This window comes from Leptopilina boulardi, unplaced genomic scaffold (genome assembly GCF_019393585.1).
Source record: "Leptopilina boulardi isolate dan_hultmark-lab unplaced genomic scaffold, ZJU_Lbou_2.1 LbouV2_366, whole genome shotgun sequence".
NCBI lineage: Eukaryota > Metazoa > Arthropoda > Insecta > Hymenoptera > Figitidae > Leptopilina > Leptopilina boulardi.
Window position 1 is genome coordinate 1,219,909 of NW_026137936.1, and position 15,066 is coordinate 1,234,974.

General features: G+C 23.8%; 1 protein-coding gene and 1 long non-coding RNA gene across 3 annotated transcripts in view; one reads left to right on the forward strand and one right to left on the reverse strand.

The window, feature by feature from the left end:
• LOC127286961 (uncharacterized) overlaps window positions 1–15,066 on the forward strand; it is a 49,760-nt gene that overhangs the window by 28,300 nt on the left and 6,394 nt on the right. The gene's annotated exons all lie outside the window — the stretch shown is intronic.
• Window positions 8,393–15,066, reverse strand: part of LOC127286916 (junctophilin-1-like) — a 65,441-nt gene continuing 58,767 nt past the window's right edge. The window contains exons 7-11 of one of the 2 annotated variants that reach the window (XM_051313560.1): window positions 13,589–13,669; window positions 12,509–12,717; window positions 12,273–12,410; window positions 11,364–11,616; window positions 8,393–8,935 (exon numbers count right to left, since the gene is read on the reverse strand). In XM_051313560.1, coding sequence (XP_051169517.1) covers window positions 8,876–8,935; window positions 11,364–11,616; window positions 12,273–12,410; window positions 12,509–12,717; window positions 13,589–13,669 — 741 coding nt within the window. In that variant the 3' untranslated portion in view covers window positions 8,393–8,875. The remainder of the gene's footprint in view (window positions 8,936–11,363; window positions 11,617–12,272; window positions 12,411–12,508; window positions 12,718–13,588; window positions 13,670–15,066) is intronic. The other variant, XM_051313561.1, reaches the window with a different exon arrangement.

Consider the following 15,066-nt stretch of genomic DNA (forward strand, 5'->3'; position numbering starts at 1 on the left):
AATTTTACATATTCATGCACTACACATAAAATAAAAGAAAATTTTGCTACTACTTTTTCTAATAAATTTGAATACAAAAATTAAAATTGAATTTTAAAAAGTGCTCAAATCCAAAAAGCGTATAAAAATCATTTTTACGGTATTTAGATTTTAAATCTTTAAAAAAATTAACGATTATATATAGGCAATTTTTATTAATAATAATAATTTTCTGTCAAATATTCGTGAATAAAGTTATTTATTGCGCGACGTAACATAAACATACTGATTTAAGTTCAGAGTATATAGATTTTTTTTTAACAGTGAATTGTACATTTGTTCTGCATAATTTATTTCCACTAGAAACATACATCCATTATACATTAAATCAACGTCGACACGCATCACTTCATATATATATTTTTATTATTTCTATTAATTACATTGCATGTGATTAATTTGTACGACATTTATGGCTCACTTTGATAAATGATCGAAGTAAAAATTTAGGAATTTTTTGTTTTTTTTTTATAGTTTGTTGATAAATTTTCAAGAAAGTAGGTTAATGAAAGAGGAGATGAAGGTTGTTCATCACATTACGATTGTAGGAAAATATAGCTTATACCAAAGAAAATGAGTCTCATTAATATTTAATCATATAATAATAATATTTTCATAATAACAAATCATAATTTAAAAATATTAATAATCAGCATTAATTTAGTTATTGTATTAATTTCTTTTGTTTAATAAATTTCATTTAGTTATTATGAAAAATTTTTATAATAACGAATTGTATGTTAAAATTTTGTCTTTTTTGAAAAAATGTAGTTATTTGTTTTTTCTATAAAATATTAAATCACAAATAACAGTGGTTTCTTTTAAGTTATTTTTAACAACAATAAATTTTTTTTTATATTTGAAATATGTAGTTTGGAAAAATGAAAATAAAAACAATATGATTATTAAAAATTGCATTGTTTTGTACGCAATGAAGATTTTACTTTTTTTAATTAAATCTCTTTAAATTATCTATGTTTAAAAATATACTGAACAACATTTGTAATAGTATTTGTTAAGACTGCTTTTTTTAAAAAATATTTTCATCAAAGAGAAAAATTATTACTAAATTACTATCTATTTCATGATTATTATATCAATGAGATTAAAGCCTCCTATTTTTTTAGTTTATTAACTTTTCTAGTTTTTAAATTTTACTGATCTAACTTCCTCGGTTTTACTATATAGAAATTAATGAAAATTATTCATATATATTTTTCTATATATAGAGTATAATGCAAGTAATTTTTTTCCCGTATAGAAAATAAACCAAAGCCAAATGACTCATATTATTTGCTACATCCTCCTTAAACTGGTTTTAATGTGTATATGTTTCATTAAATACGCGAAGAAAGACATTTCATATATACGAAACTTGGCACTTTATCGTTCTTTTTCGCATAATCACTTGGGCGTTTTTAATAATATATAAGAATTCGAAAAAAAATAGTTTTCAATTTACTTGTAAAATTTGTCGACTCTTTTTTTCTTGAATATAAGTTTATATAATATTACTTGTACTGTTATTATGAAACTGTTAACAGATATTATTTTTGACGAATTACGTGAAAATTAAACTAATTATTTTGTGTCGTTTTTCTTTTTTTTTTTTTTTTTTTTCTTTGTACATAATATTACATATCTCTCGAGTTTCTTTTATTGATTCCCTCGTTTCCATTTATATAGTTTAAAAAAAATATATATTTGGCAGTCTTACCAAAAAAAAATAAAATAAATTTAAATAAAAGATTGTTTTATTATCAAATAGTTAAATCTGATTTCGTTTTGAAATTAAGTTCTTTTTCTTAATATAAAAAATGTAAATTTAAAAATTAAAGAATCTTTCATTTCATGTTTTTCATCATTTGGGCATATCTGAAAAAATTTACATATTAATATATACAATACTTTTATAAAGCTTTCTCTTTGCAAAACTTTAAAGTTGTGCTTTCGCTCAGTATAAAAGCAGTAGACACCCATTGAATTAAGGCGATTATGCATCACACGTGTTCGTTTTTTATAATTTCTTTTATAATTTCTTATATAAGTTTTTTTTTTAGAAATAAAGAGACATTTATCACATGTCCTTGTAAATCATAATATATCTCAACATTCAAAAATACCATAAAACACATCTCAAAAATGGCAAAATACATATAAAAATGTAATTTAAAAATATACAACGTACAAAATAGAAAACTCAATTTTATATCGATTTTAATTCGACATTTTTCTTTTTGGTTTTTAAATGGTAAAGAACAAGTTTTTAACTCTTGGAAAAAAGATTTTCTATGGGGGCAGCTAAATTAGCTAAAGTTTATAATTAAGTTTACTAAATTCACTTATAATTTTGCTAAAAAATATCGCAAAATAATTATCAGTCCTAGACTTTGATTTTAGCGAATTTTCAAAAATATTTTTCATGCAATAAATTAAAACTATAATATTATATATTATTATATTAATAATTATTAATCTGCAAAAGGATAAATCTGGTATACTTTGTGCTCAAATGTTTTGTATTTAAAAAAAAAAATCTTTTTAACAACACTTTACGAATATTATAGTTACGAATTTATTCAATAGAGAGTTCTGATCCTAAATAAGTTTTAGGTACTCGTATTTGGTTTAGGATTATCTATATATATATGTATATATAGTTACAGAGTTCACACTGGAAATGGTTTTATTTATAACATTTTTCATTTATCACAATCCAACTAAATTTGTTTTAAATTTTAATTTTTGAGTTTTATTAGTAGTATTAGTAATTAAATATAATAATAATTAAATATTGTTAATTAATTTTACGAGTAAAATGTATTACAAAATTATAATCCGATTTCATATTTGTACACTCTACATTTGTAAGTACAGAATATAACTGAATTATTAAATAAATTCATATAGCGGTGAAGTTATCAACTCGTATTTATGATCAATTATTATTATTATTATAGAATTTGTCTGAAAAAATATTTTTCAAAATTTATTGATCAATAAACGTTGGCATAAAATATTTTTCAGACAAAAATTAAAGATTTTTTATTAAAAAAAATTTTTGTTTTTTTTTTTTTTTTGTTCACATTGCAAACTTCATCGTCATAAATTATAAGGCTGTTTTTTTATTATTATTTTCATTAAATAAAATGTCTTATTTGGAAGATGAGGTTTTCAGTATTTTTAGACAGTGCTTATTACACATGTAGGTACTTAAAACGTACGTTGCTATTGTTATAACAACGTAGCATAACACATTTTTTTTTCTTGAGGCATAGTTGTTATCGATTGTTAATAAATCCGATAAATGTCCCTGTAGAATTTTTGTTAGTGTATTACATGTAAACATTTTATATATATTATATTATATTGTTACGCAGTATATACATATAATAGATATATATACTTTACAATATAATTTTCTCACAATTTCCATAGTTAAAGGTACCTATTACAAAGGCGCAACATGAATAAAGCTGTACATAAAATATATTTATGTATATTTAATGTTTATATTATGCACTTATTAAATATATGTATAGAATGTAAGACACCATTAGCAGGACATCGAATCAAAATTGTGTATTTTATTAGACAGAATTTTTTTTTTTTTTTATGCATTGACGATACAGTTTTAATGATAAATATACTCATCATATATTCTGGTTAATATTTTAGAATTTTCTATTAATTAATTGCTAATAGTGCATTATTACAGTAAAAATTAATTATCTTATTAAAGTATAATTTTTTACATAATTGCTAGTTTTACATAATAATAATTAAGTATATACTTTATCTTTTATAATTGAGAATTTTTTAAGATTTATGAAACTGATAATGATTTGATGCCCTGTTGTTTATATAAAGTCAATTGAAATAATTATATATTATGCTTGAAAATAAGTGTTAAGTACTCAGGCGCGGATTAATTACACCCGATTCATATTATTTGTTTTCTTATTCAATTTTCTTTATGATTTTTAATATTTTCACTTTTTTTTTTCTTCTTTATGTTTTAGGTACCTATATCCTTCATTCATAAAGGCACGGACATAATCATTTGCTCGTCTCGCAAACCGCACGGAGAGAAGAGATTTAGTCTATTCTACTAAACACGTTTAGTCCAGATTCTACTAAACAGCGTAGTCAGAGGGACTACTATAGTTCTGACACACAAAAAAATTTACCGACAGAATAAAAATTCACAAATCTGATTGGTTGTCCACAATTAACCAGATTGCGGACAACCAATCAGATTTCTACATTTCGTTTCTGTCGGTAAATTTTTTTCTATCGATAATCGTGTAAATTTTTTTACTAAACAGTATCGTTCATTTAACTGAATGTTTAGTCCGTCCAAAATGAACGATACTGTTTAGTAGATTTAACTGAGATAGTAGTAAGATCTACTACGCCCTTCTCTCCGTGCGGTGAGTTAAATACAGTCGATTTTGAAAATAGTTAAAAATTTATAAATCTTAAAACTATTTTTTTTTTTAGAAAGATTTTTTTTTAAGAAACATTGGCAAAATGATTTTCGATAAACTTAAAAAGGTACTTTTGGTTTATAAGGATTTTTTTACAATGCAGAACAATTTATTGAAAAATAATTTGTGCATATTTCTTAAAATTATTTATTTAATTAACTTATTTAAATGATTTATTTAAACATTTTTTTTAAACGGTTCATTCAAACGATTTGTTGCAATGAAAATTATTCGCGATATTTTATGATTAATTTTATTTAGATTTTTAATTACATTTCCAGTGATTTAAATTAATTTTTAATTTAAACTGTTTCTTTCCTTTTTGTTTAATTTTTTTTATATATCACATTTTAATTCTTTTTTTTTCTTTTTTGTTAGAGAATATTTTCATAATTTTTAACATGATTAAAGTGTAGGTTTTTTATTCTCTTTTTCTTGACAATTAAAGACATTCACAAATACAAACATGACATTATGTGAACAATTATAAAATATAAATAAAAGTTTAATTCGAGCCTGGGGAATCAACAAGGTTAAATGTAAAGACTATACAATATACAATATATATAATAGCGTTAATTTGTAGGATCATGCGTTAGAAAAATAATGTAATCTCTGACAAATAGGAAAGCGGTGTGGAGGTGGAAGACGCGGTTTTCATTCGAAAGCACAAGGATCATTTGCATTTGATTTTTTTTTAATAAAAAACAAAAAATATTATCAGGATTGATATTTATAATATTATATATCACCAATTAATAGACTCAAATAAGTGCTAAAAATATTATTAAGAAAATCTAACGTAATTTCTCTGGTCATAATTTAATATATGAATAAAACATTAATATAATTATCTGGATTAAAGCTCTAAAAGGACAAGGTCAAATATATCTGGGTAAGAGGTCGGAATAAGGAGTGTAAGGGTAAAAAAAGTAGAAAAAGTTCAAAAAAAACTGGTCCCCGCCTCCACATCGAATACAACCTTACCGTTCACTTTTTCTCTATATTTTCTGTTTTTATATATATCGAACGAGATTCATCGAACATTCATTCATCTTTGCATGTAATTTACTATATAAGAGTACGCATATACCATTTTATACAAGTAGTGCACTAATGTACTTTTCTTCACTTTTTTTTGTGTTTACATGCACAATCCTAAAAACTTATGTGCGATTTTTAACATTACCTTGTCCCATTTGTGAGACTTTTATATGCATTCATGTAAATGCGCATATAATTATTATATTTGAGGTACATTAATGAATTTTAGTCAAGTTTCGAACGTTAAATGAAATATTTATACTTTCACGTTAATAATTTTTTTCAATTTACTTTGCTTTATTTTGAATTTAAACTTTATTTAAAAAAAAAAAAAATGTTTTATCAAAATAATTATAATAGAATAGGATACACTTTTTTAAACAAATATTTTCTAAATATTTTTTCTTATTCTATATACTTTTATTTTTTGTAATTAAATTCAATTTTTAAATTTTTTTCGAATAAAAGTGTTTTTTATTTTCCACAAGAAATTTTTTAAAAAGTCTTATCAGTTGATCATTAAAATTATTCTATCAAAACGAAAACAAAAAAAAATATTAAAAATTAAATACTCTGTTTCATCATCAAACTTTTAAATGCGAATATTTGTTATTTTCAAAGTCAAGTTTTAGAAAATATTTTTTAGATAAAGTGAACCCATATTAATATTATGCTTATCATACATTTGGGACGCATGATTATGTTCTAAAAATCATTAGTCATAATTTACATTTTATCGAATTTTATTTGTCCTAATTAGTTTTGAGACGAATTTGAATTTGTTCGAAATAGCATTTGGCATAATTTTCATCAATCCGATTTTCTATATGGCAGAATTTTTATATAACGGAAAATTCAACTCACAGAATTTTTATTTCTTCGAATTTTTATTTGTCAGAATTTTTATTTAGATGAATTTTCATTTGTTCGAATTATTATTTGATATAATTTCCACATAATCGATTTTTCATACTACAAAATTTTTACTTAACCGACAAATCATTTAATAGAATTTCTAATTTATAGAATTTTCATTTGTCCGAATTTTCAAATGGCCGAACAAACAATCGACAGAAAAATTTCGGCGCGATTTTTAAAATCAACCAATCACAATTTTATGAATAATTTTTGATTGGTTGATTTTAAAAATCGCGCCGAAATCTTTCTGTCGATTGTTTGTTCGGCCATTTGAAAATTCGGACAAATGAAAATTCTATCAATTAGAAATTCTATTAAATGATTTGTCGGTTAAGTAAAAATTTTGTAGTATGAAAAATCGATTATATGGAAATTATATCAAATAATAATTCGAATAAATGAAAATTCATCTAAATGAAAATTCTATTCAATGAAATTCTACCCAATAAAAATTCTTTAAAATGCCGATTATGTTAAATGAAAATTCGAGCAAATAAAAATTCTGACAAATAAAAATTCGAAGAAATTAAAATTCTGTGAGTTGAATTTTCCGTTATATAAAAATTCTGTCATATAGAAAATCGGATTGATGAAAATTATGCCAAATGCTATTTCGAACAAATTAAAATTCGGCTCAAAACTAATTGGGACAAATAAAATTCGATAAAATGTAAATTATGACTAATGATTTTTAGAACATAATCATGCGTCCTATACATTTAACATCAATTATTATAAATGTTTAATTTTGTTTCTTTTTAATTAAAAAGAAATTTGTCTAATTACAATTATTTATTATCCGAGATTTATCTTCAATATATCTACGTAAAAGTAATTTTTCTCTAAATACTGTGGATAAAAAATTTCGTTCAATTAAAACTTTCAGAACTTGAAAAATATCATTAATGACTTATTGAGAGAAATAAATTGGATGGCATCTGTTACTTTTCTGCATATATAAGGAACCGTACAATGCTCTCAAAAATATTGAAATTGAAGAAAATTTAAAAATAATAATTGAAAAAAATGTTTATTTTAAATAATTGAAAAATTATTTTAATTGAGTTTAAAAAATTCATATTTCATCTCTATAGGTATATAATGTGTTATAATCGAAAAGAGAAACAAAATTTCTTATAAGAAAAATTATAATTTCTCATTTGAAAATGAAAATTTTAATTTCAATTGATTTCTATATAAAGGTAATTTCAAATTAAAACTTGTTGAATCTTAATTACTTTTTTTGGAGCATTTTATTGTTTTATCATATGGTAGTAGTCTCTTCCGTTATCTCTCACGTATTAGGATCATTTGAACTATTATATATATAGATCTTCTTTAGTCAGATCATTTCTTGATCGCTGGAGGCACGAATCTTTAGATAGCTTGAATCATTTAGAATCGTGCTTATAGTATATAGTCATATATACTAATTTTCCCCGATAACATTGAAATTTGATAACATTGATCGTTCAATTGGAAAACAAAAATAGTTCGTACAAAGCATTTGCATCGATTGACATATGAAAGCAATTTTCGCGAGCGATAACTCCCCATTGATTCTAAATTCTTTTTTTTTTTTTTTTTGAGAAGAATATATATTTTTTATTTCATAGAAAAATAATCACTTGCCGAGGATTTATCGCTCGATAAAAATTATAATATATTTATGCGCGAAAAAACGTATACGCCTGGGTGTATATTTATAAAGAAAGATATACTCATCAGATCAGCAGTTAAATATCTCCACCTATAGAACATCATGGTCCAAAAAATTATAGTGAAAGAAAATGATATGCACAGTTGATTCACTTGTTTCTTTTTTTATTATTAATAATCATATTATATATATATTCAAACTATGGACGTTATCTACTTTTTCTATTAATTAATAAACTCTAAAAAATGTTTATTTACTTAATTTTACTAGTTTAGTTATTTTTTTTTATTATTATTATTAAATAGCATAACTTTTTATTTAGGACGGATTTTGTATTGTAATCTAAGAATTAAATGAATCTTGCATTTATTTTAGAAAATATTTCCCTGTGTTTGTATTTAGTATATAAGTGTGAGAGTATGTGTGGGAAAAAGAAATTCGTGAATCAAGTAGGCATACATTTTTTGAGAGAAGAAATAATGATATTTCTGGATATTTGAGTGAGAATGGAGAGATAATTTTGTGTGCGAAATATACTCCCTTGATAATATATATATATAAAAAAAATGAACAGTGCAACAATAACACAGCGAGTATTTGTAGCAGGACAGAAAGTTTTTTTTTTTTAAGAGAGGATGAAACCTTTCTTTAAGGCTTGAATCGCTCTAGTAAGCTCGTCGATTCACATATCGATGTATTTTTGCTTTTTTGTGATACTTATACTTTATAGGGTTGCGCGGCCCTTTGCTGTTGCGGCGAAGGCGGGGACCGTCCGGCTTGCGTCCTGGGTTGGCATGCACAGAACACAGCACAAAAACGCCACACAGTTACAGAAAGTCAGAGAAATTTTTTTTTTTTTTTTTTCTTTTTTTTTGGACAGATGGGTTTAGAAAAATGGGTGGTATACAGATAAATAAAGTGGATTTAGGAATACAATCGTATGGGTTATATAAATGTAAGCTGGAATTTTCTCTTCAGTCCTTATGCAATAAGGCATTGAGACTAAAATAAAATTTATACAGTTAAAATTTCACGAATTGGAATTTTTTTTTATTTTCTTTATTAATTTAATCTGACTCGAAACTTTTTTAAAAAAAACTTTATATCTTTAAGATCGATATTTTTTCTTTTATTTAACACATGTTTCTATATACTTCTATATATTTATTCCAAAATCTAATTTTTTTTTAGGGTGCACAAACTTTGTCGATCGATAATAATTTTCTGACATTTTATTAATAAATAATACCTATAATTAACTTCAATCGCATTCTTATATGATAATCAATACCGTAAGATGGAGTTATTTCTTTCATTGTGGATAAATTTGTTCACCAAGTTATTTGCTTCAAGATAGCATTAAAATAAAATTTAATACTCTTATTGCAAGTTAAAATATTGAATTTCTTCATAGAAGTATCAAAATTTAGTTTAAAGATAATTTGAAGCAGATAACTTGGTGAGCGAATTTAGCCGCAATGAGCGAAATAATCCCGTCTCACGGTATAATATAGTATAAAAGATTATAGAAAAAAAATTATAAAACAGAATAGAATTTTGTATTTATTTCAAAAAAATAATAATTTAGATAAATAGCAATTTTTATTTTTTATTCAATAATGTTGATAAAAATAATAGAATTTTAAGTATTATAAATAAATAATTATTAATCATTCCTTATAAAGTAAAAACTACATTTACTTAATTAATTAATATTAATAAGTCATTTTATTAATTTAATTAATTAAAAAATAATGGATATTAATGTAAAAAATATATTTATTTATGAAAAAAATATTTTTGACAAATTTGTACATATAGTTAAAAAAATTTCTGTGTTATGTAAAGATCAGAAATTTTTTAATTTTTCGTTTTTTTTTTTTTTTTTTTTTTTATTTTAAGGTAATTAAGTCGACCTTCAGTTTGAGCACCCTTTTAAAGTGTAGAAGATACTGAAAAACTCTATATCAACTTCTAGTCTATCTAAAAATCTAATTAGTAATGTCTCTAAATTTAAGACTAATTTAATTTTCACTCTATCTAACATTGAATTAAAAAGTTATCTTTGTATATCACTTTTACTATATTTTACGAACTGAAGGTTTCTATGTATGTCAAAAGTGTTCTTGAAAATCTGTTTTCTTCATATCTTTTTCATGTTTAGTAGTGTAATTATAAATAATTAGTGAAAAAAAACTTGAGAATTTTTTAAATTGAACAAATCATTTTAAATAATTTAAATAGGTATTTTTTTTTATTTCTACAAAATTTTTAATTTTTAATAGATTTCTTTGCCTTTGAAATCAAATTAAGGCAATATTAAATATTATATTCTAATTAATATTACAATAATATTTTTACAATAATTCAATACCTATATTATAAAAGAAAAAGTGGTAATTATTAAAAGAATAGATTATAATATAGAAAAAATCGTTCATGAGAAATTAAAATTAATTTTTTTTAATTAATTGATTAAGAAAATTGAGATTATTCTAAAATTTACAATTAATTAATTTATTTATTTATTTACTTATACGAATTATAAATTAATATTATTATACTTTTACACAATTTTTAAATATAAGAATTTAAATATTAATAATAATAAATATTGATAATATTGATAAATTAAATAATATTAAATATTAAATCAATTAAATATAATTTGTTTGAATATATTTTAATAAATTGAATAAATAAAAATTCGATTTATTTCCTCTTGTCAGTCTTAAACATAGAATGAGAAGAAATTGATAGTATTTCGACATATATTACATCAAAATATATAATATACATATCCTTATGATATAAATTTATCAACTGAGAATATATTTTGTCGATAATTTTATATTTGTTCATACATATTACGACGTAATATTATTATGACGAGATATAGATTATTAAAATATATTCCAATTTTTTAAACTAACAAGAAAACTAATTTAAATTCTCTATAATAAATTGAAAATTTTTGAAAAAGAATTTATTTTCTTTAAGATGCGAAGAAATCAGATTGAAATTTTAAATTGCAGAAATAAGATCCGAGAAGATTTTTTGTTACTGGATCCTTTATTAGGAGTTTGTGTGATATAATACAAGTATATAGTATAATATGATCGTATGGCAATGATTGTGAGAAGGTAAAGGCAATATGAGAGAGAAAAAGAGAGAGAGAGAGAAATGGAGAATAATATGTAAACTGGACTCACCTTGATCGCAACACCTCCACCACTTCCGCCGGAAGGAACTGATCCTCGAGCAGGAGTGACATATAAGCTCTCTGTTCTTTTAGGTTGTCCAGGACTTGGCAGGATATCTTGTCCTAGACTTCGATTCCTCAGTAGCGCTCCTTCAAAATGACCGGAAGTTGGTGTTGCGGTTGTAGGTGTCGCAGCGCCATTTCCGATCACCGATCCGTTTAGAGGCGTTCCAGCTCTGGCCACGCTGGGGCCTCTTATCGATCTAAAAAATGAAACCATCATGCACTTTAATTAAGTCCTGTGGGACGATTTCCTTTTTTTTTTCCTTATAAAAATAGATCCAATATTTTTCCCTCTCGTTTTTCTTATATATCTGCGTCGTGAATATTTCTAAAAATATCTCTCACGAAATTCAAGATTATTTTCTTTATATATATAGTCTCGATTAATGTATTTATTGATTAATTTAACGCAGGGCCGGAAGACGGAAAAAAAAAATTTGCTTGTAATTTTTTTTTTTGTATAATCTAATTGAGTTAATTTTAAATTCCAAACTCTGATTTTAAGTAAAAAAAATTAAGGATAATTTTTCTTTGATTTTCAAATAAATAAAAAAAACTAATTTTTTTCTGGTTCGCATAAAAAGAAAACAAAATTCTATATTTTATTTTTTAATTAAATTTGATTGTCGATTTTATGAATAATAAATTGTTAATTATTTATAGTTACTAAATGTTTGACGTTTGAAAAAAAAAATTGTTTTTTTTTATCTGTATAAATCTAGTTTGAAATAATATTGTAAAAACACGAGTTGTAAGAAAATTCGCATGTTGTAAGATATAGTTTCCTTATTTCTTTATCAGTTTTGAGTCATGCACTTTATTATCAGTAGATATTGTATAATTGCATAATTGTCACCTGTCAGGAATATCCTGAGGTGGCGGAGATGCCATTTTATCAACAGATGCTTGTCTAGACCCCGTCAACCTAGAGTGAGCTCTGGCATATCGATCCACAGAACTGTCTCTACTCGGTGGCCTTTTATAATGATCTAACCTGAAATTTAAAATAATAGTTATTTTTAGATTTTTTTTTCTCTTTCATTTTCATTAATGAAAAATTGAATTAATAATAAATTAATAGAAATTATTTACCTGTCGTTAAGCGTTTGATTTATACCACCGATGTTTGGTCTGTCCTGAGGACTTAAAATTCTGCTATTTCTTCGTATACTAGTTGCACTCGATGGTCTTTGTCCATCTGACATGTTATCAGATTGATATTGTTGTTGCTGTTGTTGCCCATAAAGCTGTTGTGTATTGTACTGATTTATTTGGCCAGCACCATACTGATTTGGTATTGTCTAAAAAAATATTTGTAAATTATTTTTATATCAATAGATTAATTTATCAAATTTTTTTGGATTTTCTAACTTCAGTAATATATATATATATATGTTTCAATATATCTTCTAAATTCTCCATACAGTTCAATGAATAAGCTTTATCTTTTATTACTACCGTAGCACAGGAAGCATGCTCCGATTTGAAAATAATTGAATTCATTCACACGAGAAACAAAAGATGTGAGGTAGGTTGTGCAGGTTCTTTTTTATTGTTAAAAAAAAACAGATACTCTAGTGGATTGAAAATCTTATATAAAATCTAATATAAATGTTGATAAATTTTTGAATCCAATTATTATATTAATTGTAATAGGGAGGAATTACGACACTATTGATAGAAAATTCATATACTTTTTTATATACCTAAAGGTTATGAAAATAAAATCTACATGTAAGAGCTATTCATTAAATCTATATAATAAAGGATATATTTATTATTATACGCAATGCATAGTAATTCGGGATATCTAGTTTCCGTTTTAATTATTAATGATAACACGCATAATGAAATACTCAGAAAAAAGTTTTTATTAATTTTAACCAACACATTATTTTACCTTCTTTCATTGATTTAAAGTAAATTTTCCTTTAAGCTGCAAAATGTTATTTCAAATCAATCTTATATTATATTAATCAATATTTTTAAAACATACATTAAATAAAAGAGAAAGCAATGTTTATGAATTAATAAAAACTTTTTTTTAAATGAATAGGAGTTGATATAGAATTAATATCGGAGGTTATAACTAACAATTATACATATATATTAGAGACTAATTATTGAAAAGGGGTTTTTTTCTAGTAGTTTCGTAAACTTCAAGTCGCTTACACCATAAAGTTGTGATCCGAATTGATTCATTTGAGGCAGAGTCATGGGATTGTACATGACTGGAGATATTGGAAGCATTATCTATAAAATTAAAGTTTAGGGTATTTGAAATTTTAAAATTAATATTTTTCATTTAGGAATATTATATAAAAATCTGATTTATTTGAAAAAAATAATAACTAAAAAATTTAGTGAATACGCATTTATTTCTTATATATGATATACACCAAGAGAAATATTTATTTCTTTCAAATAAATTTTATTCCGTCCAAATAATACTTATATATAGGTACTTGAAACAAATAATAAATAGTAGTTTTGAGATACATTATATTTGGTTTGAATACAAAATTTCTCTGGATGCAATAATGATACCTAATAATAAAAATAATATTGATTTTTAATATATTATAAGCATCTTATTCAAATATTTTTATCGGTATGGAAAGTCAGTTATAGTCATAATTTCCAAATTTTTGTATGTAATTTTAGTACCATTAGTTAAAGTCAATTGCTATTGGACAATACTTTGTTGAATCTTTATTATTTAAATTTCAGTGGTATAAAAGTGGAATTCAGACACACGTTTTAAATTCTTCTAACTATGGTATCAGTAGTAAAAGATAGTTTTAGTAAGACAAAAGTTTTCCGAATTATTATTACTTGGCATCAGTAGGTAGTATACAACAGTTTTAATCAGACCGAACAACTTCAATTTTAATATCAGTATGTAACCAACAGATTTAATCACACAGAAAAAACCAGAACTCAAAATAAGTCAGGTTGGTGGCGCCACTGTCTATGTCGTTTAGCATTGACTCATTTTGAACTGCAGCAAAAATGAGACCAGATTTTTTCTGTAGCATTTAGAAGGTTTTAAATTTTTTTAATTTTTGAATTAATAATAAAAGTACCGATTTAAATTCTTGCAATTTTAGTATCAGGAATAAAAGTATGTTTTAGTCAAACATAATACTTATATTTACAAATAATTAATAAATAATTAAAATAATTTACTAATTGCAGAAAGTATGAAATATGAGAAACAATATTCTGTTAATAATTAGGTGATAATATTATTACTGTCCCAACTAAATGTTCATGATTAGTTTATAAAAAATTATTTCCATATAAATATATTAATATTTCATGAAATACGTAAGTTCTTGTTTCGAACATATTGATATATTTTGTATAGAAGTATTATATGGTTTTTATTTTTAAAATACTTTTATACATGACAGAGAGAAGAGTGATTTATGAAAATTTTGCACATGATAAACTTTTTTTTAAAGTTCTGATACCTTTCTTTCAATCTCGATTAACATGCAAACTTGAAATATGATTCACATATTCGTGGTTGATTATAAAGTAACGTTTTTTTAATATTATTTGACATGCGATAATTCATAGCACAAACATATATGCTATTAGAAATGGGAAGTGTGCTTCAATATCAATATTGTTACCGTACAATC